Source organism: Phocoena phocoena, chromosome 20, assembly GCF_963924675.1.
Source record: "Phocoena phocoena chromosome 20, mPhoPho1.1, whole genome shotgun sequence".
Taxonomy (NCBI): Eukaryota; Metazoa; Chordata; class Mammalia; order Artiodactyla; family Phocoenidae; genus Phocoena; species Phocoena phocoena.
In genome coordinates, this window is record NC_089238.1 from 58479088 (window position 1) to 58499212 (window position 20125).

The window sequence follows — 20125 nt, forward strand, 5'->3', positions numbered from 1 at the left end:
TTCTGTTCCAGACCCTGCGGGGTGACTCCGGAAGAGGCCAGGCGCTGCCTTCACTGTTGCCACCTCCTTCCGAATGCACGTTTTCCTGAATTTCACAAGTAATTACTTTACGAACCCAAAAAGCTGTCACTTGCAATGCCCGTCTTCTTGCCCACTGTCTGATAACCAGTCGGGGTGCCCCGTATGGAGGTGGGCACGCCGGCTCTCTCGCTACCCGGTGGCTCCAGACGTGAGGCTCCTGGCACACAGCTCCGCGCGCTCGGCCCGGCCCCGCGGAGGCCTGGGGTGCGGTGCCGGTGGTCTGCGGCCTGGGGTCTGGGATGTGGAGGAGCCGGGCGGGGCCGAGCCCTCCTGCAGGCCGGAGGCAAGCATGGGGCCCAGCACACCGGCGCGAGATTGACTGGCCCCTTTGCTGGATGCTGTGAGCGTGTGTTCTCTTTGTTTTGCAGAACCGTGGGTACCGATGGATGTGGCCGAGAGCCCTGACCGGGACCCTCGCTCTCCAGAGGATGAAGAAGAGGAGCAGCAGGGGCTCTCGGACGATGATATCCTGAGGGAAAGTGGGTCTGAGCAGGATCTGGATGGAGCGGGGGGGAGGGCTTCCGACGCGGAGGACGAGGAGAACGTCGCCCCGGGACTGAGCCAGGAGGAAGAGGAGAGCCGCTCCGACGAGGAGGACCGGGACTCTGAGGCTCCGGAGCTGAGCGGGGGCCCGGCCAGCCCCCCGCGGGCCGAGGGGGACGGGGGGGAGGAAGACCGCACCAGCGACCTGAGGGACGAGGCCTCGTCGGTCACCAGGGACCTGGACGAGCACGAGTTAGACTACGACGAGGAGGTCCCCGAGGAGCCTGCCCCCGCCACGCACGAGGACGACACCGAGAAGGCCGGGCCTGAGGATGACGAGGAGAGGGGAGAAGGGGCTCCCGGGGAGGACGGGAAGGCGGGCGTCCACGGCGTGGAGGACAGGGAGCCCGTGGAGGCCGCCAAGGAGAAAAGAAAAGAGGATGACGACGGAGAGATCGACGACGGAGAGATCGACGTGAGTATGCCCAGCGGAGCCGGCAGCGCCCCCGGAGGAGGGGGACAGGAGGCGTGTGCTGGGAGCCATCGCCGTGGTGATGAGGGAGCGCCAAAATCAGGGGATGTGGGCTACAGTCAGAAAACTGTCTTCCATCCGGTAGCTGGCAGAAGTCCCGTGGACCCTCACTCATCTGGTGCTGTTGGTTGGATTGCGTTAAAATTCTAGATTTTTTTTTTTTTAAACAAGCGGTAATTTTCTGCCTTTTTCTTTGCTGTCTGTAAGTAATATTTGAGTTAGTATTCAACTAGAACCATTGTGGATTTCAGTTCCTGTTAGGTTCTTCTATTTATATATATAAATTTATTTATTTTGGCTGCACTGGGTCTTCGTTGCTGCACGTGGGCTTTCTCTAGTTGCGGCGAGCGGGGACTACTCTTGTTGCAGTGCGTGGGCTTCTCATTCCCTGGCTCTCTTGTTGCGGAGCACGGGCTCTAGGTGTGCGGGCTCAGTAGTTGCGGCAAGTGGCCGTGCATGGGCTTCTCATTGTGGTGGCTTCTCTTGCTGTGGAGCACGGGCTCTAGGCCTGTGGGCTTCAGTAGTTGTGGCACGTGGGCTCAGTAGTTGTGGCTCGCGGGCTCCAGAGCGCAGGCTCAGTAATTGTGGTGCGTGGGCTTAGTTGCTCCGCGACATGTGGGATCTTCCCGGACCAGGGATCGAACCCGTGTCCCCTGCATTGGCAGGTGGATTCTTAACCACTGCGCCACCAGGGAGGTCCCCTGTTAGGTTCTTGAGCCTGAAAAAACTTCCTTCCAGCTTTCTCTATTACTTTAGGCATTTTTATCTTTGCGCTTCTTCTCTGCTGAGGGTCACAGCTAGGCCAAGCTTCTTTGGGAGTGTCCCTAAAAAGACCCTCAGGACTGGATAAAATGGGGTTGTGTGTCAGAACGCTTTGGCTTTTGACCAAGCCATCACATTGTTATAACTTATTTAAATTAATCTGGCCTTCAGATTAAGGACAAGGTACCCAGTAATAATCATCTTAGTTGTGCACAGGTTGGGTTTTTATGACAGATGATTCTGTTGAAAGAATTTCTGTCACGATCTTTTAAGAAGTTGAGTCTGTGGGGGGAAGAGCCTGAAGTCCTGCTGAGAAATGCTTTTACTAAAAGGGGTTGAGAGAGGGACGGAGCAGATTGACAAGATCTGGGGCTTTTAATATCCCGGAAAGGAGATTCTGCTCACTGGAGAGTCGCTGTGGCGAGAGGTGCGAGGAGCGCCTCGGAACCGCTCTGGGTCGCCGAGAGAGGAGGGGCTGGTCAAGCGCATAGCCCCAGCTCGCCGGAAGTGCCAGGCTCCTGCGACAGCTGGTATGGACGCTGCGTCGCGGTGGCCGTGCTTCTCAAACTCTGGTTCACGAGAGCAGAACCTTGTGGGGCTTTCCAAGATCGTGTATGTAGTTACAAGCTTAGAATTTTAGATCTTTTATCTTCTCACAACTAAGTGTAGGAGATGGTCTCCTAAATTAGCAGCCGTTACTTATTAATACTGTATTCGCTTAGAAGGGTATTGTCGGGACATCATCTATGAACACTCTTAGGTTTCGCCAGCTGTGCTTCCCTTCCCATCTGGAAGGTTCACCTTGACCACAGGGTTACCAGAGGAAAAGGAGGTGCCGTGAGACTCCAGTTAATCAGTTTGGATGACATTTTGGGCAGAAGATGAAATCATTGGTTGAGGTTGCCCGTGAGTTTGGTTTTTCAGTTTACAAAGAGGAAAGCCACGTCTGCATCCTGCCACCAAGGATTGAGGGGCTCCTGATGACTGGGGTGCCGTGGCCGGCGTTCTGGGCAGTCTGTTTCCCATTAAGAAAGGACCAGTTGCAAGCTCTTCTTGCTTCAACTGTTGAATAAGCTATATGGGAAAGTTCATCTACCTTCCTGCCTTTCCATGATCATATGTGGACAGGTAGGTGTCTCCCTGCAGGTCCCGGGGGGCCTTGCCGTCATAGCACCCCCGGGCTTTCCTGCCGCACTTAGATGTGGTGGCGTGGGACATTGGGTTGACTGAGCTGGCCCGGGAAAGCACCCATCGTCTGGAGGTTTGCTGGTTTCCCCCAGAAACAGCAGGTGAAATAGAAATCCAGTTTGACTTTCTTGCCCACTTGATCCTAGATGGTTGCTTGGTTTGGCTTGTGCCTGCCTGGCACCTCTCGCAAGGGCCTCACAGCCCTACTGGACCCACAGGCTGCTGGAACCAGAGCACAGCTTCGTTCAGCCACGGGGTGGCACTGCCCTTCCCACACACAGCCCCACGGACCCTGCAGTGTGTCAGGCTCATTGGAACACGCTGGGGGTGTAACTGGGAAGGGCAGAGCCCATCACCCCCCAGGGATAGGCAGGCCTAGACGGGAGTGGGCACTATGAATGGAGACTTGGGCCCTCGTGGGAGCGCACCTGCGTTCCAGGCTCCTCCCCATCCCTTAACCATTGGCTTCCTCCCATGTCTGCTCCTTTCTGCAGGCTCTGCCTCCTGCCCGCGACTCTGTTACATCTGGCTCGGTGCCTCTGCTGGGCTTCTACAGTGTGAACTGACTGGGTCCTTAGTGTGTTTGTTTCTCTTGCTCTTCCGTGCCCACACCTCCAAGGACACAAGTTCCCTAAGTCTGGGACCTGCGTGGCTTTGCCCCTCTGTTCCCGGGACCTGGCACTTTGGAGGCAGCCAGTAACTGCCCTCTCAGCAGACGGGCGAACTCCAGCTGCTTTGGGGCGCGTTGAAGTCGAGTGCCGTTGAGATGGGGGTGGCAGTGGGTGGAAGGCCTACACCGGAGAGCCATTTGCATAAAGAGGCAGTTCAGGCACTGCGTGTGGGTGACCAGCACCCGCACTGACCGCTGTTGGAAGAACCCAGTGTAGACACACATTAGCTCGTATTGAAAAACTACTGCTGCTTCGCTTCTGCTCTCTCTATCCCAGTTCCCGTCCGTCCTTCGTCGTCAGAATCTCGGCTAGAGAGTTCGCCCCACGTTCCCGCAGGCACACACTCCTGTACCTTTCTCTCCCGAGATGGACAGGGAGCCAGAGGTGTGCACTTGGGTCCATGAGCAGCCTGCTTCTGACAGGACTTTGGCCTGGTCCCCTTCAGTTTAAATCCGTGCCAAGTAGCCTCTGGTCCAAGTGGAAAGTATCCATCCCAGGGGGCCTTTTCCCCATTGCTTTCAAGCACATTTTTGGTATCAGAAGTGAACTACCTGGATGTTATTATGCAGAAGAAAAGGGCAGTTTGGCTCACACCTCAAAAGTGCGTTCACTGAGGCCCCTGAGCTTTTCCACGTCTGGCAGGGGTCTTGCAGCCCCACTGACTCTTTGAAGAGGCTCACCGTTTCCAGGGCCCCTCCTGCACTTCGCTGCCCGTCTCCCCTCAGCATCCAGGCCTGGAATAGCTGGGAACGGCCAGCTGAGTGGAAGCGTCTCAAAGGCGCTGTGATTTATCCTCCTTTTAACTGAGAAGCACTTTTCTCTCCTGTTGGGGTACACTGTCCCTCTTTTTTCCCTTGTAGATTTTGGGTCACTGGGACAGGTGAATTGATTTGGGGGGGAGTCACCCCCACCCTCCCCAGCTTTCCTGCTCTGTTAGTGGTTTCCTTGATAGTGACATCAATTTGTACAATAAACCTTTGACATTCTTTTGTCTGAACCACGTAGTTTATAACTCAGGCCTTGAATTACTTTTATATGTTTTGGTGTGCTACCTTCAGATACAAATGCCTTTCTGGAAGTGCCACTCCCTGCTGCAGTGGGGATGGGATTTTGCAAACAGGATCGTGGGCCAACTATTTACAGCACCCGGTTTATTCGTGGGGGGGCCGAGGGTCCCCGACAGCCGACAGCTGAAGCGCGGGTGAGTTCGACCTCGTCAGCAGTCTCACCTGTGCAGGAAGCCACGCTTAGGACAGGCACACAGGGCACGCGGCCGTGTGAGGCCTGCCTGGCTCACTCCCGCAGCCCTGCTGAGTTCTGCACACAGACCCCTTCCTTCGTGGCTCTGTGATTCACCTTGACAGACTCAGGGCCTTCCATCTTTGGTCCATCCTTTGCCTCCTCCGCTTATGGACTTGGTTCTCTTTTTTATATCTCTCTTGTCATCTGGTTGACAGAACTTCAGCCACCTGGAGTGTGCCATCCCCTTGGGAAAGGGTGGCGTAGTTTGTTCCCTTCCTCCTTTCGTCAGCGACTGTCACACTGATAGGGTGCGTGCTCAGAGATGGGGCGGGGTGGGCACGCCCCGAGTGGACGGGCCACATGACTCCTTGGGCCCAGCCACAGACAGATATACTTGGAGGCGTTTTCTTTGCAGGCGGTCTTTTGTCTTTTCTCCTGTTCACATCTGCCTGCTCCTTTCACGTCTGGACACACAGTATCTTCTGCCAAAGGGCTTCCAGGCAGGTGAGCCCTCGGGCTTAGGGATCTGGGGACGTCCACAGCACTGTCCCCTGGTGGGAGCCGGGGAAGCAGCCATGGCGGCCTGGCCGCAAGGGACTGAGTAAGGCCTGCCGCCTCCCTCAGGGCGGCTGAGGGGCCCGGGCCACCGTCCCTGCTCAGCAGAGCAGCCCAGAGCTCTGGGCTGGGAGAGCTCTCCTTCTGCCAGCTCACCTGGCCAGAGCCCATGGAGGCCGTTTGTGGCTTTGTATTTACCCGCTGTGAGCTGGTCCCCTCACAGGAGGATGACTGTCCGTCCCAGGTGCCGCTCCACCCAGCCGATCGCCTTTCTGAGGCCAGAACATGACCTCTGGCCCCAAAGGGTGTGAATGCGGGATTATAGACCCGAATTGCTACCCCACTTAACAGTGCAGAACTGAGGGTTCGGGGAGCCCCTGGCTGGCCCGGAGGGTGCCTGGGCCTCTGCTCCAGGACACGTGCCGCGTCTTGCTTCCTTACCTGCCGAGGCTGCGGAGCTGATGGGTGGGAAAGGACTTCTTTTTGTTGTTTAGGTCATACACAGGCTTTGTGGTTTTGTTTTCATTTTAAGGAAAATAAAAACCTGCACAAAGGAGAAAGTGAAAGTCACCCATGCTCCCCTCACTCAACGTTTTGACGTGTTGCCTCTGAGGGATTTTTCTATCGCGATGATACTCGCGCCCCGGGTGGGAGCTGTGGGTGCTCGGAAGGTCAGTGGGGGAGAGCACGGCTGGGGCGGAGGGCCGTGTCCACGGTCATGGCGGCAGGTGTGATCCACGCTGCCCTGTGTCCCATGCCCTGTGCACATGCACCCCGAGGACACACTGCCGTGGTTCTCCTAGATTTGTAAACTGTGGAGGGCCTGGCACTCACCCCCTGAGTGAGTTGTTGGTGCCGTTTTAGCTGTTTATACCCGCCAGTTTGCTTCTTGCTGGACCTCTGCTCTCTGCTGGCTCCGGGATCAGGGGCTGCCCGTCACAATTCCCACCTGACAGGTACAGCCACGACCTGACAGGACGGCCGTCCAGCCGCTGAGCGCTGGGAGTCTGGCTTCAGAGACCTCCTTCTTGAGCCGTAATTGCGGGAAACTCTTTATAAGATTTAAGAACTCCTTTTGTTTGTCCAGCACTTGAAAGGCCATTGTACTAAATGAGTGGTTAGTTGACATTTGCGGGTGTTCGGTTGCTGAGTGATTTGTTGATGTTTTCGTCTGCTTGGCGTCTGAGAAGCCGCAGAGGGCTCCCTCGTGGCTCGTGGTTCAGGTGAGCACTCCCCGTCTGAGCTAGGGAGCGGGCTCCTCCTTGCTCTTGTGCATGTTGAGAGTGACATCTTTGCAGAGACGCCTCTTTAACCCGATCTAGTGCACTGACTGAATCTTGATTTCTGAAAAGCAGTCACTCTGTACTCATCATTTCAACTCCTGTGCATTGATTTCCAAACGAAGCAGAAGATTTGAATGAGTTCTGACCTCTCAAAAGAGTTTTGTTTTTCTAATGAGAGCAAACAGAATCTGCCTCAACCTAGATGTGAGCTCCTGTGTAATAGATAATAGCGCACTGCGCTTATGCCGGGAGGGAAGTAGTGAAAGGAAAGCACGGCTGGGAGGCCAGAAGGGCGGGGGCTTCCACCAGATAGCGTAAAGTCAGCACATTTTCCTCAAGCTGAAATCATTTTCGGGGTCAGGAAAATGGGGAGGTGTTGTTCACAGGGACAGGTTTTCAGTTATAAGATGAATAAATTCTTGGGACCTTTAAAAAAAAAACCTTGAATAACTTATTTAATCTTTCTCTCTAAAAGATTCTGTTGACTCTCTCTTTTAAGGGATATAACTCTGAGGCATCTGTTCTTTTTTGTTATAAAATGCCTTTTAATAACTTGGTATTTTTAAGGCAAAAATTATACAAATATTTAAGCTTTAAAATAAGTCGTCATAAATCTAGGGTTTGCCTTCAGTATTTCTTCATTCGGTAAATATCAATACTTGCTGTTTACTCTGAGCCTGACGCTGTGCTTGGAGCGGTGACCCGTGGTGAGCAGAAAGCAGGGTCTGGTTGGGCAGCCACGACGGCTGGGACCCGTGCTCCAGGGGCAGGGGGCTGTGGAACCGGTTGTGAAGGGAGATGGAGGGCCCTGAGGAAGGGGACTCGAGCTGCGATCTGGACATGAGATGAGTTACATGCCGGGGAAGAGAGGCAAGAGTATGGTCAGGCCAGACTTGCAAAGGTCACAGCACTGTGGGGAGCATGTGGAAGGGTTCAGGAGTGTGGACACCCATCAGGAAGCAGTCCCCAGGCCAGGTGGGACTGGGCAGTAGTTTGGACGAGAGTGGCGCTGCAGGAGATGGGGAGAGAAAGGTCCAGGTGACTCCCAGACCTCTGCCCTGCTTGTGGTCTCTTGCTTTGACCACATGAGGGCGCTCTGGAATGGGCTGGGACCCGGGGGGCGGGGTGGGGGGCAGTGAGGAGCTCCATCTTGGACTTACCTACTTAACTATGTTAGCAGGGCGCTGGATACCCGCGCAAGCTGGAGGCGATCCCGGAGTGGGGTCTCAGGGGCACAGGTGGGGACTGAGGAGGGTGCAGAGCAGTGGCCCAAGTCAAGGCTGCTCTTTGGAATCCCTCGGGGAGAGACCCACCCGGGCTGTGGTCTTTGAACCTTCCTGCATTATTCTAAAGCCAAGGTTAGGATCTCTGGACCAAGAACCAGAAGAGAAGGGCCCAGGTCTAAGCTAAAGGTGGATACGCTCGCTGGCCTGAGTCGCCTAAATTCCCTCCTCCTTGCCCCCAGACTTTTAAATTAGAGAAAGTGTCTCATTTAAAGGACATAAATTTTGTTTAAATGTAGAAAATCTTAAAAACCTGAAGTGTAGCCATTTCCTGCCCAGAACTGCTATTAAGAGAAACATGACGCCCCCCCGCTTTTCATCGTGTGTCACGCACTTCACAGAATGTTGTTTGTCTTGTGTGATGCTGCACTTCTGTGGGTAAGCTTTGAGAGGCCCCCACTGTGTGGATGAGGAGCCTAAGGTTTGGAAAATGTACGTGAACTTGGCCACGTGCGTGGCCAGGACCTGAGTCTTGTGACAGTACCTTTTCTGGTTTAGTGAAGGCCGTGCGTGCTGGTAGATGCCCCTCCTGCCTCTTCCCCTCATGAAGACAAGTCTCTCTTCAAGTCACGTTGTCCTTTGTTTCAGGATGATGACCTGGAGGAGGGTGAAGTGAAGGACCCCAGTGACAGGAAGGTGAGGCCTCGTCCCACCTGCCGATTCTTCATGAAAGGTAACTGTCTGAGTGAGGGGCCTTTGCGCGGCCCGCTTGTGTGGCCTCGGCTTTTCCTGGGACTGCGGTGGTGGTTCAGCCCTGGGCCTGTGCAGGGCAGTTCTCAGGGCTGGCAGTTCTCAGGGCTGGCAGTGACGGTCTGTGGCGGCAGTGGCAGTGCATCGATGTCAGCTGTGGGCCTTTCCTGGTCACTCTAATGCCTCTCTCGGAGGGGAGCCAGCCTGCTCGTTTCACCCTGGAATGCCAGGCCCACCTGCCTAGCGCAGACCTGTATCTTCACTGTAGACAATGTTAACTCTTTTTCTAAGTGGTCCTTCTTATAAGGCCAAATGCCCCAGCCACCAATTGTGACATTTTCCCACCTCTGTAAGGGGAGTTGCCACTTTCTGCAAGGTGTCTCAGAGGCATATCTTTCATTTGGAATGGACTTCTAAATAGAGAGGGTCGGCCTCTGAAGGCAGCAAGGCCCCTCCCTCCTGAAAAGTGGACGGAGTGAGTCAAGTAGCTGTGACAGTGGCAGTGTGACAAGGCTGGTGAGCAGTGGGCCCTCAAGCCCGGGAAGACATGTGTCACGGCACCGTCTGGTGTGCCTCTGTGATTGCACATTTCCCTCGCACGGCAGGAAGGTGTTCTTCTCCTGCCCTGGGTTTTGCGCTGACCCTAGATGCCTCGCACAGTGACCCAGCCCACCCATGCAGCCTAACGTTCACAAGAGCTTCCTGTACTTCTTTTCCAGATGTTGTGACACCATTGTCCACTCCTCCTTCACCAATATCAAATTCCATACCATTCAGAGGCCAGGTTAAAGGTACAAAATATACCATATTCATCTCTTTGGTACCTCACAGTCCCCCTGCCCCGGAGGCCAGACTCCTTTCTCCTGGATCCAGAATACTGCTGTGAAGCCAGGGGACAGGGGAGACTCTGAGGGCAGAGAGCGGCCCAGGCAAGGCCCACGGGAGCTGCGTGCTGCCTGCACGGGGGGTGGGGGCATGGGGGCGGTGGAGCCCCGTCCTACGAGTGGCCTCGAACAATCCTGTCCCTTGTCTCGAGGTGACCCAAGGATGCGGGTGCACAGGAACGCTCGGGACCCTGGTCAGCGCGTGCTGGGGCCGTGTCCTCTTGGCCGTGCTCATTCTGTGCTGCCGGTTTCTGCCGAGTGGGGGAGTCCGGCTCGTCTGAGTTAGACGGCCACGCGATGGCTCCGTGTGCACTGTGCCCGTGGAACGGGAGCGTGGCCGCCCTCGGGGTGCACATACGTGTGCAGTACCTTGCAGAGAGTAAATTGTTACAGGTCTTCAAAGACTTTGGTATTTTAAGTGTCATTATTTCAGAAAATTTAAACTTAAGACGAAGACTTCTTTTTCATGATGACATCAGCCCGTCTCTGGAATTTCTGGAGTAAAATGATGGAGACAAACACGCATGCATACACATATATGTACTGCAGTCATTTCCAGTTAGCACTGTCCACAAACCGTGTGGTTCAGAAATCTGGCCATCGGTCAAGACCAGCCGGAGGCCCCCGTGGCAGCAAGGGCAGGAGGCAGCAGCGTCCACTGTTGAGGCCCCAGAGGCTCGGGTCCAGGTGCTTGGGGTCCCACTGCTGAAGTACTTCCCAGAATTTAGCCCCAGAAGCACGCACTCCACGAAGCGAAGCTGGTGGTGGTACTGCAGGTCAGCATCACCGGGAGGTGCCTGGACAGGCGAGGACAGGGTGCCCTCTCCAGGGACGTCTGGGGGTCACGTCACAGTAGGAGGGGAGGGGCCTCCAGGTCACACCGAGCGCCCAGTTGGGGTTTCGGGGAGTGAGACCAGTGGGTCAGGCATTTCGCAGTGGAAAAATCTGAAGCTAGTGGTAAGTGGCCTTTTTTGCAGTTTAATTGGGCCTGTTCCGTAACTTGTTTCAGGAATGTATTTTTTTAATATTTAGTCACCTTTCCCCCACACTGTTTGTTTATTCTACAGAATAATGTGATAGAGTACAGAAGGAAATGGGTGTTGTGGAACATATCCTGCTTTTTCTTAGTTATGAGAAAGGTTTTGGATGTAAATGTTTTTGCTTACCTGCAGTTTGTAAGATTGGTGTTGAATTGAGATGAATGTGTTTCAGTTCTCTCCAGTAGCAAGAGAGTCACTTTAAAAATAAAATGAAGTTTTTCGTGTTTGGGGAGGATGTGGGGAAATGGAACCGCATATCCAGCTGGTGGGAACGTGAACCGGTGTGGCTGCCCTGGGCACAGCCTGCTCAGTGTGATGGGCGGAGCTGCTCTCTGAGCCGGCCACTCCCCTCCTGGTGTCTATCCAGGAGAAATGAAGGCGTAAGCCACGCAAAGACTCGTACTAGCAGCATAGACAAAACAGCTACGTGACTATGTGGAAACAACCCCAGTGTCCATCAGCTCATGAACGGATAAACAAAATGTGGTCCATCCTGATACTACAACGCGGTTGAACCTTGAGGCCACTGCCAAGTAAAAGAAGCCGGTCACGAAAGGCCCCGTATTGTACAGTTCCACTTACAGGAACTGTCCAGCGTGGGCAGATCCATAGAGACTGAAAGTAGGTTAGTTATTGTCTAGGCCAGAGAGGGATGGGTAGCCATTGGGCATAGGGTTTCCTTTTGGGGGATGGAATGTTCTAGAATTAGGTAGTGGCAATGGTTGCACAACTTTGTGAATGTACTAAAACCCACTGAATTGTGCACTTTAAATGGGGGTATTTTATGGTATGTAAATTATATCTTTGAAAATGCTTTTTAAAAAATGTTTGTCAGCTGTTGTTACTGTGATCTGCAGGTTTATTGTTAAATTGCCCGAATGGACACGTTGATATTTGTGACCGTTGACAACAAAATGTACTTAGGAATACAAACTGAAACGTTTTAAAACACCAATACTTTGTTTATGGTGTATTTTTACCTGTCTTATATTTAGGTTGAGTCATCAAAACATGAAGTTCTATCCACAAAGGCATAAATAGCATTTTCTTGAAACAGTCTTCTGCTTTGGGTCTCTGATTACCTAGCTGTCAGTAGCACCCAGCCCGTCTGTGGGCCAGGCCTCCTGTATCCTCTCCTTCCTGCTCTCTTTTTCTCTCCCTCCCTCTTTCTTTCCCTTTTTTAAATTGTGGTAAAATACACAATATAAAATGTACCATCTTAGCCGTTTCTAAGTGTACATTTCATTGGCATTCGGTGCATTCACATTGTGGCCATCACCACCATCCATCTTCAGAACTCCGTTCATCATGTAAAACTGAAACTGTCTGCATTAAACACTAGCTCCCCAGCACTTGGCCTCTGCCTTCTCCTTTCTGTCTCTGTGAATTTGACTGCGCCGTGTGCCTAATGGAAGTACAGTCTCACAGGATCTGTCCATCTGTGCCCGGCGTATTTCACTCAGCACCGTGTCCTCGAGGGTAATCCACGCTGTAGCAGGTGTCAGGATTTCCTTCCTTTTCAAGAGTGAATAATATTCTGCTGTGTGGATGAACCACAGTGTGCTTGCCCCTCATCCATCAGTGGACATTTGGGTTGCTAACATTTTTTAGCCATTATGAATAATGCTGCTGTGAACGTGGGTGTGCAAACATCTCTTTGACACCCTGCTTTCACATCTTTTCGGTATATACTTGGAAGTGGGATGGCTGGGTCAGGTGGTAGTTGTGTTTTTAACATTTTGAAGAACCACTCTGCTGTTGTCCACATTGGCTGCATCGCTTTGCATCCCACCACTGAGCACAGGGTTCTGGTTCTTCTCGTCAACGCTTGTTTTCCGATTTTGTGATAGTATCATCGTGGGTGTGAGGTGGGGTTCTGATTTACGTTTCACCATGATTAGTGATGTGGAGCATCTTTTCATGTGCTTTTTGGTCATTTGTGTATCTTCTTTTGAGAAATGTTTACTGCCCTTTTTTTGTTAATTTATTTTGGGCCGCGTTGGGTCTTCGTTGCTGCCCACGGGCTTTCTCTAGTTGCGGCGAGCGGGGGCTACTCTTCGTTGCAGTGTGTGGGCTTCTCATTGCGGTGGCTTCTCTTGTTGCAGGGCACGGGCTCTAGGCGCACGGGCTTCAATAGTTGTGGCTCGCGGGCTCAGTAGTTGTGGCTCGCGGGCTCCAGAGCGCAGACTCAGTAGTTGTAGCTCACGGGCTTAGTTGCCCCGCGGGGTGTGGAATCTTCCCAGGCCAGGGCTCGAACCCGTGTCCCCTGCATTGGCAGGTGGATTCTTAAGCACTGCAGCACCAGGGAAGTCCCTACTGCCCATTTTTTAATCCCTGCATCCTCTTGTGTTTAAAGCAGCAGGTCTCAAGGTGTGTTCTTGAGACCCAGGGCTGCCCTGAGGTCAGCGCTCTAATGACACTAACGCTGCGCCAGTCGGCAGGTGTCGCCCACTGTATGTGCACCGAGAAATGACATCCGGGGTAGAGCAGGAAGAGTCATAGTTCAACTTTATTTTGGGGTCTAGGTCTTTTTTTTATATATATTTATTTATTTATTTTTGGCCGTGTTGGGTCTTTGTTGCTGCGCGCGGGCTTTCTCTAGTTGCGGCGAGCGGGACTACTCTTCGTTGAGGTGCACTGGCTTCCTACTGCGGTGGCTTCTCTTGTTGCAGAGCACGGGCTCTAGGCACGCAGGCTTCAGTAGTTGCAGCACACAGGCTCAGTAGTTGTGGCTTGCGGGCTCTAGAGCGCAGGCTCAGTAGTTGTGGCACACGGGGCTTAGTTGCTCTGCAGCATGTGGGATCTTCCCGGACCAGGGATCGGACCCATGTCCCCTGCATTGGCAGGCGGATTCTCAACCACTGCGCCACCAGGGAAGCCCCCCCCCTTTTTTTTTAAATAACTTTATCGAAGTATAATTTAAATGCCATAAAATTTACCTGTTGTAAATGTCCAGTGATTTTTATTAATTTACCAAGTTGTGCACCCAGCACCACAGTCCAGATGTAGAATATTTCCATCACCCCACCACAGCCCCTCAGTGTGTGTCTTTTTGCTCTTCCGTCTGACGAAACTACAAGTGCTCACGGAGCTCCTCTGCTGACACTGAGGCATGAGGGGTGCCTCCAGGGAGGGTGTGCCAGGTGTGGCTGTGAGCCCAGACGGCCAGGTCTCCTCCAGGACACCTAAGAGACCAAGACAGCGACTGTGCTAATGATAAGGTTCAGGCTCTCAAGTGAAAATCAGAATTTTGGAGAACTTGACAGCTCCGCAGGGTTTGCTGGCTTTTCCAGATGACCGTCATGTGATGTCACAAAAGCACACCTGGGTAGAAAGCCATTCACAGTTCAAGGTGGACTGGTGGACCTCCACCCAAGAGTCGGAGAAGTTCAGTGATAGGGCTGCAGCTCGCTGTAACAGAGCCTCAGAGGACACACAGTGTCTGGAGAGGTTGTCATGGGTGTCCCCAGGCCGGCTGCACCTCCTTCTCTGAAGCCAGCCAGCACGGAAGATGGGATGCCGAGCACAGCTGTCTTATTCTAATGTCCAATTGAAGAGATTTGCAAAAAGGAAAATGATGCTACTCCTATCGCTGAGTGTTCTCAAAACGTTTTCATAAAACTTCTATGTTAACAGCTACCGTTAGCATGAAATCACATACGCCATATTTTATGTCTCTAAATTTTCTGTGTTAATTTCCAATATAAATATATCAATTAATATAATCAATTATTAGATATTGATAAATCTAATCATTACAAAGGCTCTCTGGGGGTCCTGAGACCAAAAAGTTACAAGAACCACTGGCCTGTGTTGTTCACAGAGAAGCAGCGCAGAAATTATTTTAATTCTGTCAGCTACCATAATGACTGTATTCCTTAAGTTAAAATATCTCAGAATACTGCTCAGTATGACCGTAATTGTCTGTCACCGTTCTCTGTGAAATAGGAAAGTACTTGAGTTTTTTGTGTTCTTTCATTAAAAGTTTGTATGCGACAGTTCATTGGATTTTATGCCTGTTAGAATAAGCGTTTCTAGATCTTGGGTTGGTCTTTAAGATTTAATTACTTGATTTTTATATATTCCGCCTTCCTTTTAGGAAGTAATTTTTAAAAACCATGAAGCACTTTAAACTTCTTTATTTCGACAATCCCTATATTTGTTACTTATTCTGAGTTGCTCAGACTAACAGGAAATGGGACCAATGAATACTTAAGTAAGAGCACTATGTCTTATTTAGAAATAAGAAAGTCTTTGTTTAAAATTCTAGTGTGAAGCAAGCATTTTGTATGGAAACTAGAGAGAGATTGTAAAATTAGCTCCGCTGTTGCAGTGGGACGCATTGCAAATGCGGTGACATGCCGCTTATAAATGCCATCTGGAGGCACCACACTGATGCCAGTCAGACCAGCAGTCAGAATTTTAAGGTCTGTAGTGTTTCTGGACCCACCGGCAGCCACGCTCACACACGTGCCCGCAGAAACAGGCACTTTCTGCTCCCCTCACACCGTGAACGAGCTGGGCTCCTTGGGCTGCTGTGTGTGGTGTGTTTTCCTTTCCTGTTGTCTCTGTGTTCCGGTCCTTGGTTTCTGCTGAGACTCAGGTAGGCTTTCTCTGTGGATGTGTCTGTTTCACTGGTAGAGTTTGGGTTTGTTACTTTTGAGCTTGCAGGTTCCGTTTTTGTAGGTATATTTATTGTGTAGTGAAGAAAAGCAGGGCTTAACACAGAGTGTATCATACAACCAGGAAAAAGATGGGGATGGATATACTGATTGACTGATCGATCGATCCCCCACAAATGGACCACTGCCTTTGGTGCAGGGCCCTGGAGATGGGGGAACATCACTGAGTACCTTTCTGAGCACTTGGATGCCTTTGCTGACCTGCATGCCCGTGCCTCACCACGCCCCGCACCACACTGCCACACTGCATCCTTTTTTTGTTTTTTGGCCGTGCCACGAGGCTTGCAGGATCTTAGTTCCCGGACCAGGGATTGAACCCGAGCCCCGGCAGTGAGAGCGCCAAGTCCTTAACCACTGGACCACCAGGGAACTCCCAGGTCCGTTCTCCTTGTTCCCTTTGGGCTCACATCCCTGTCCACACACAGTCCTTACAAAAGACTGTTTAGTCATCCGGTCACAGTTGCAATCCACATAAATTTTGTGTTCGTGAAGTTTCATTTAGAAGCAGAAGACTATACAATTTTTAAACCAGTAGATCTATTTTTGCTTCCATTTCCTGGAGAATTTTTTTTCCCAAACAAATTGCTTTTTAAAATTATGAAAGTTGGGCTTCCCTGGTGGCGCAGTGGTTGAGAGTCCACCTGCCGATGCAGGGGACACGGGTTCATGCCCCGGTCTGGGAAGATCCCACATGCCGCGGAGCGGCTGGGCCCGTGAGCCATGGCCGCTGAGCCTGTGCGTCCGGAGCCTGTGCTCCGCAACGGGAGCGGCCACAACAGTGAGAGGCCCGTGTACCGCAAAAAAAAAAAAAAAATTATGAAGGTAATATGTGCTGACAGAGTCAAACCTAACAGTTTGGGGTGTATCCTTCCAGGCTTTTTTCTGCACAATTAAAAATTCACTTTCCAAAAGGCTGGTGGGATTACACTATTCTTGCTGCTCTTCCTGCCTGCAGGTGTGGGACATCTGTCCTTGCCCATGTGTAGACTGCCCACACTTCTTCCTGGATTAGTCTCCTCCTTCTCTTTGGAGGCCAGGGGCCCAGACACATGCAGTGTGGACCTTAGCACTCTGGGAGCGGGGGCCCGGGGGCGGGCGTCTCGGGGGCGATGCCCCTGCCCTTGCCTCTCGCCCTCCTCTCTCAGCTCTGCTCATCCCCCTGCGCCTCCTCGCTCCCCGGCCAGCACGAGGAAAGAAGGAGCTCTTTTTGTCAGTGGGCTCAGGGGTGATGATTTTGTTTTGTTTTGTTTTGAAATTTTTTTAAATGCAAAAAGAACAGAGAATCAGAAATACTCATTTATCTGCTACCCACATATTTATTTTAGATTTTAAAAAATTATAGAAATGCTGTGGTTTATATTGTTAATACTTTTCTGTGCTTACAGTTTTCTACAATGAGCTTTCGTTACTTTTTAACTACATAAGCAGTGTGGACTGTGCCATGAGTTTATAAGAGTCAAGCATTGAAGAAGTATGTGATGTTTTGGAATTCTTTATTTAGAGATATGACTGCATAGTCTTTTTTCTCTGAAACTCTCTGAGTCTCTGGGATTTTGAACCCCCTGTAGTATATATGTCCCAGGCTCTGACTTATATGTGAGCTCTCAAACACTATTAGAAATTAAAAAGTTAGTTGGTTATTTTTGCATTCTCAGAGAAGCAATTTTTTTAAGCATACTTTATTTCATATTTAATTTGGAGCATTGTATTATTAAGTTGGTTTTAATACAAGTTTAAATATTCATAATGTTTAAAAGGTAAAATTTAGTGTTTCTTTAAATACCAAATGATTATTTCTCTCTAATTTACATGATACAAGAAAAAACGTATCTTGTTGACAGAAACATTCAAATGGCATATCATGTTTGGAAGTGAGTAGACATTAAAAGGTGGCTTACGGTGTAGCTCATGCCAACCAATTGAAAATGTTTTTTAAAACCGCTTAGATATTGTATGCCATATTTATTTTTTAAGCCTATATACATATTACCTATTCAAAAAATTAAATTTTAAAAAAGTGATTCACTCACTAATTAATTTTAAAATGTAGACCTCTTGCCTCCTGTCCTGAAAAGTCAGGTGGTTTTCTTGAATAATCTTGGTGTTCTGTTGCTGAAGAATGCTAAAAGTTGACCTTCTTAATTCTTTGTTATAAAGTATAAACACCCAGTTTATCATTGCTGTCTATGTGTTTTCTCTCTAACGCATTTTTTTAAGTACCAGAAATAGCCTGAAGTGGTTTGGTAGGAGAAATGCAAATGTGCAGAGCTGGTAGAGACCACCCTGGCATGAACGTGCAGAATTCTGATCATTTTCGTGCTTCTGGTTGATTTCTGTTTCAGTACGGACAGTCTTTTGAGTCAGAATAACGACCCTGTCGGTGCACCTGCAGGTTCCCCAGGGCGCGTGTGTCCTGAGCAGCAAACCCCAAGGCAGGGCCATCCCGATCATCGGGGCGCTCTCGGGCTTCTCTGTTTCAGGGGAAATGAAGTGTTCCTATGGTGACTGTGGGACAGGGGCCCTGTGGGAGCCCTTTAGAAGGTGCCGCTCGCAGAACAGTCCCAGACCTTCCAGGCCTGCCTGCTGTGGCCTCGTGGGGTGGCCGGGACCGCGCTCGGCCCGCTGCCTGGCTGCCTGGCCCGGCGCCGGGGGAGCAGGGGGAAGCTGACCTGGACGCTCGGGCCGGGCGCCCCTTCTGACCTGGCTTTTATTTCCGTAGGGAACTGTACCTGGGGCATGAACTGCAGGTTTATACACCCTGGAGTCAACGACAAGGGCAACTACTCCCTTATCACCAAAGCCGAACCTTTCCCGCCCAACGGTGCCCCGCCTCTCGGACCTCACCCTCTGATGCCTGCCAACCCGTGGGTGCGTGAACACCTCTTTCATTGCTAGCAAATCACACCTAAGCTCTGTGACTGTCTGACTCAAAACACGCTAATACGCCTTGTATGGCAGGCGTTTCCGCCTTCTAGCTGCTCTGGTGTCTCCAGGTAGAGTTCCCCCAGGCTCAGGGCAGCTGGGTTGGGCGGAGGGAGGCCTGGAGGAGGCAGCAGGCAGTAGCCGGCTGGTGTTCTACTTGGTGTTTTTGCTCCCCCGTTTCTGTAGATTTTAAAGTTTGCTTGCTCTCTTAACTTTTCCCTTGTCATTTTTTAACAGGGTGGGCCAGTAGTTGATGAAATTTTGCCTCCACCCCCTCCAGAGCCCCCTACAGAGAGTGCTTGGGAACGAGGACTCCGGCATGCAAAGGAGGTAACGGATCAGCAGAAAACCCGAGAAGAAAACTAGTGGCGGTCCTTGCGCACAGCTAGCATTTCTGTCTCTCCGAGGCCTGCTAGGGCACGACAGAGCCCGGGCGGCCAGGGAGGCCCCACCAGGAACACGGCCCACGGTCTTCCTGGGGCTTGCAGTGCATCGAGCTGTGCCTGAGCCAGGGCTGCGGCCCCCGGCCCCTCGGCGGCACTCCCCAGAGAGTTAGCGCTCCCGCTGCGGCCTCTGCGTCTGGAGAAGCTGTCCTGTCCCCGGAGAAGCGGTGCTATGCTGGCCTCCCCTCTCCCCCCGCACTCTAGGCAGCACCCGGCCCGGGTGCCGGGCTTACCCTTCTTGGCTCTGGGGCTGCCTTCCCTTCAGGGGGATGGCAGACTGAAGCAAAGCTGTTCCTGCCCTCGGCACACGCTCCCCGCCCCCAGCCCTGACCCGCTCCTGGTGCTTCTCCTGTCCGGAGCACACCTACCTGCCTCCCCACTGAGGGCACGTCTGGAGCCCCCTGGTTCAGTGCCAGTACTGGGAACAGGGAGTCACCACTCTGTCACCTCTTCCCAGACCTGGGTGAGCTCTTGAGTGCAGGGTTCACTGTGTCTGCAGGGACGGGGCACTCCCGTTCCCCAGAAGGGTACGTGGGGTCCCGTGTCCACCCCCAGCACGGAGCTTAGGCATGTCCCCAATGAGTGCTCGGTCGTGCTCTCCTGCCACTCCAGCCCAGGCTTCCGGGGTCAGTCGGGACAGGATCCCCTTTGTTTTCCTAACGGTAACTGGTGTTGGCTTCTCCCTTCTTAAAATGGTAGGTTTTAAAAAAAGCAACCATTCGGAAAGAACAAGAGCCTGACTTTGAAGAGAAGAGGTTTACGGTGACCATTGGTGAAGATGAACGGGAGTTTGACAAAGAAAACGAAGTTTTCCGAGATTGGAACTATCGGATCACGAGAGATGTCAGAGACACAGCGTAAGCAACGGTTCTGCCTCTTCCTTCCCTGTTGAGAGAGAATTTGGTGTCCCCAGCTGCGTGGGGCCTGGACTCTAGAGAGCAGCAGTGCCGAGGTGACCCAGGGCGCGTTGGGGCCTGTCCACCTGCCAGCCTGAGGATGGCCTCCCCAGGAGCGTTTCAGGCAGTTTGCAGCTGACTTTCCTTGTTGTTTTGCTTCTGGGGAGGACACGTTTTAGCTCCGTGGCTCGGAGAGGTTTTACAGCTGCTCCTAAAGCCCCTGGGGCCCCGTGAATGTCCTCCCCACTTTTCCCCAAGTTCCCCAGGAACCAGGAAAAGCTGTGAAATTTGTCACTAAAATCTGGGAGTATGGCAGGTTTCTTCATTGTTTCCTCCAGGTATTTTATCACTGGTCTATTTTTTTTTTTTTTTGGGGGGGGGGGTACGCGGGCCTCTCACTGTTGTGGCCTCTCCCGTTGCGGAGCACAGGCTCCGGATGCGCAGGCTCAGCGGCCATGGCTCACAGGCCCAGCCGCTCCGCGGCATGT

At 52.0% G+C, this 20125-nt stretch overlaps 1 protein-coding gene across 2 annotated transcripts in view; it reads left to right on the forward strand.

Moving 5' to 3' along the window:
* Positions 1 to 463: 463 nt before the first annotated feature.
* The window catches only part of ZC3H18 (zinc finger CCCH-type containing 18), a 43558-nt gene continuing 23896 nt past the window's right edge, over positions 464 to 20125 (forward strand). Inside the window, exons 1-6 of one of the 2 annotated variants that reach the window (XM_065899694.1) lie at positions 464 to 1039; positions 8669 to 8753; positions 9490 to 9561; positions 18096 to 18244; positions 18536 to 18628; positions 19441 to 19598. In XM_065899694.1, the coding sequence (XP_065755766.1) occupies positions 464 to 1039; positions 8669 to 8753; positions 9490 to 9561; positions 18096 to 18244; positions 18536 to 18628; positions 19441 to 19598 (1133 nt within the window). The remainder of the gene's footprint in view (positions 1040 to 8668; positions 8754 to 9489; positions 9562 to 18095; positions 18245 to 18535; positions 18629 to 19440; positions 19599 to 20125) is intronic. The other variant, XM_065899695.1, reaches the window with a different exon arrangement.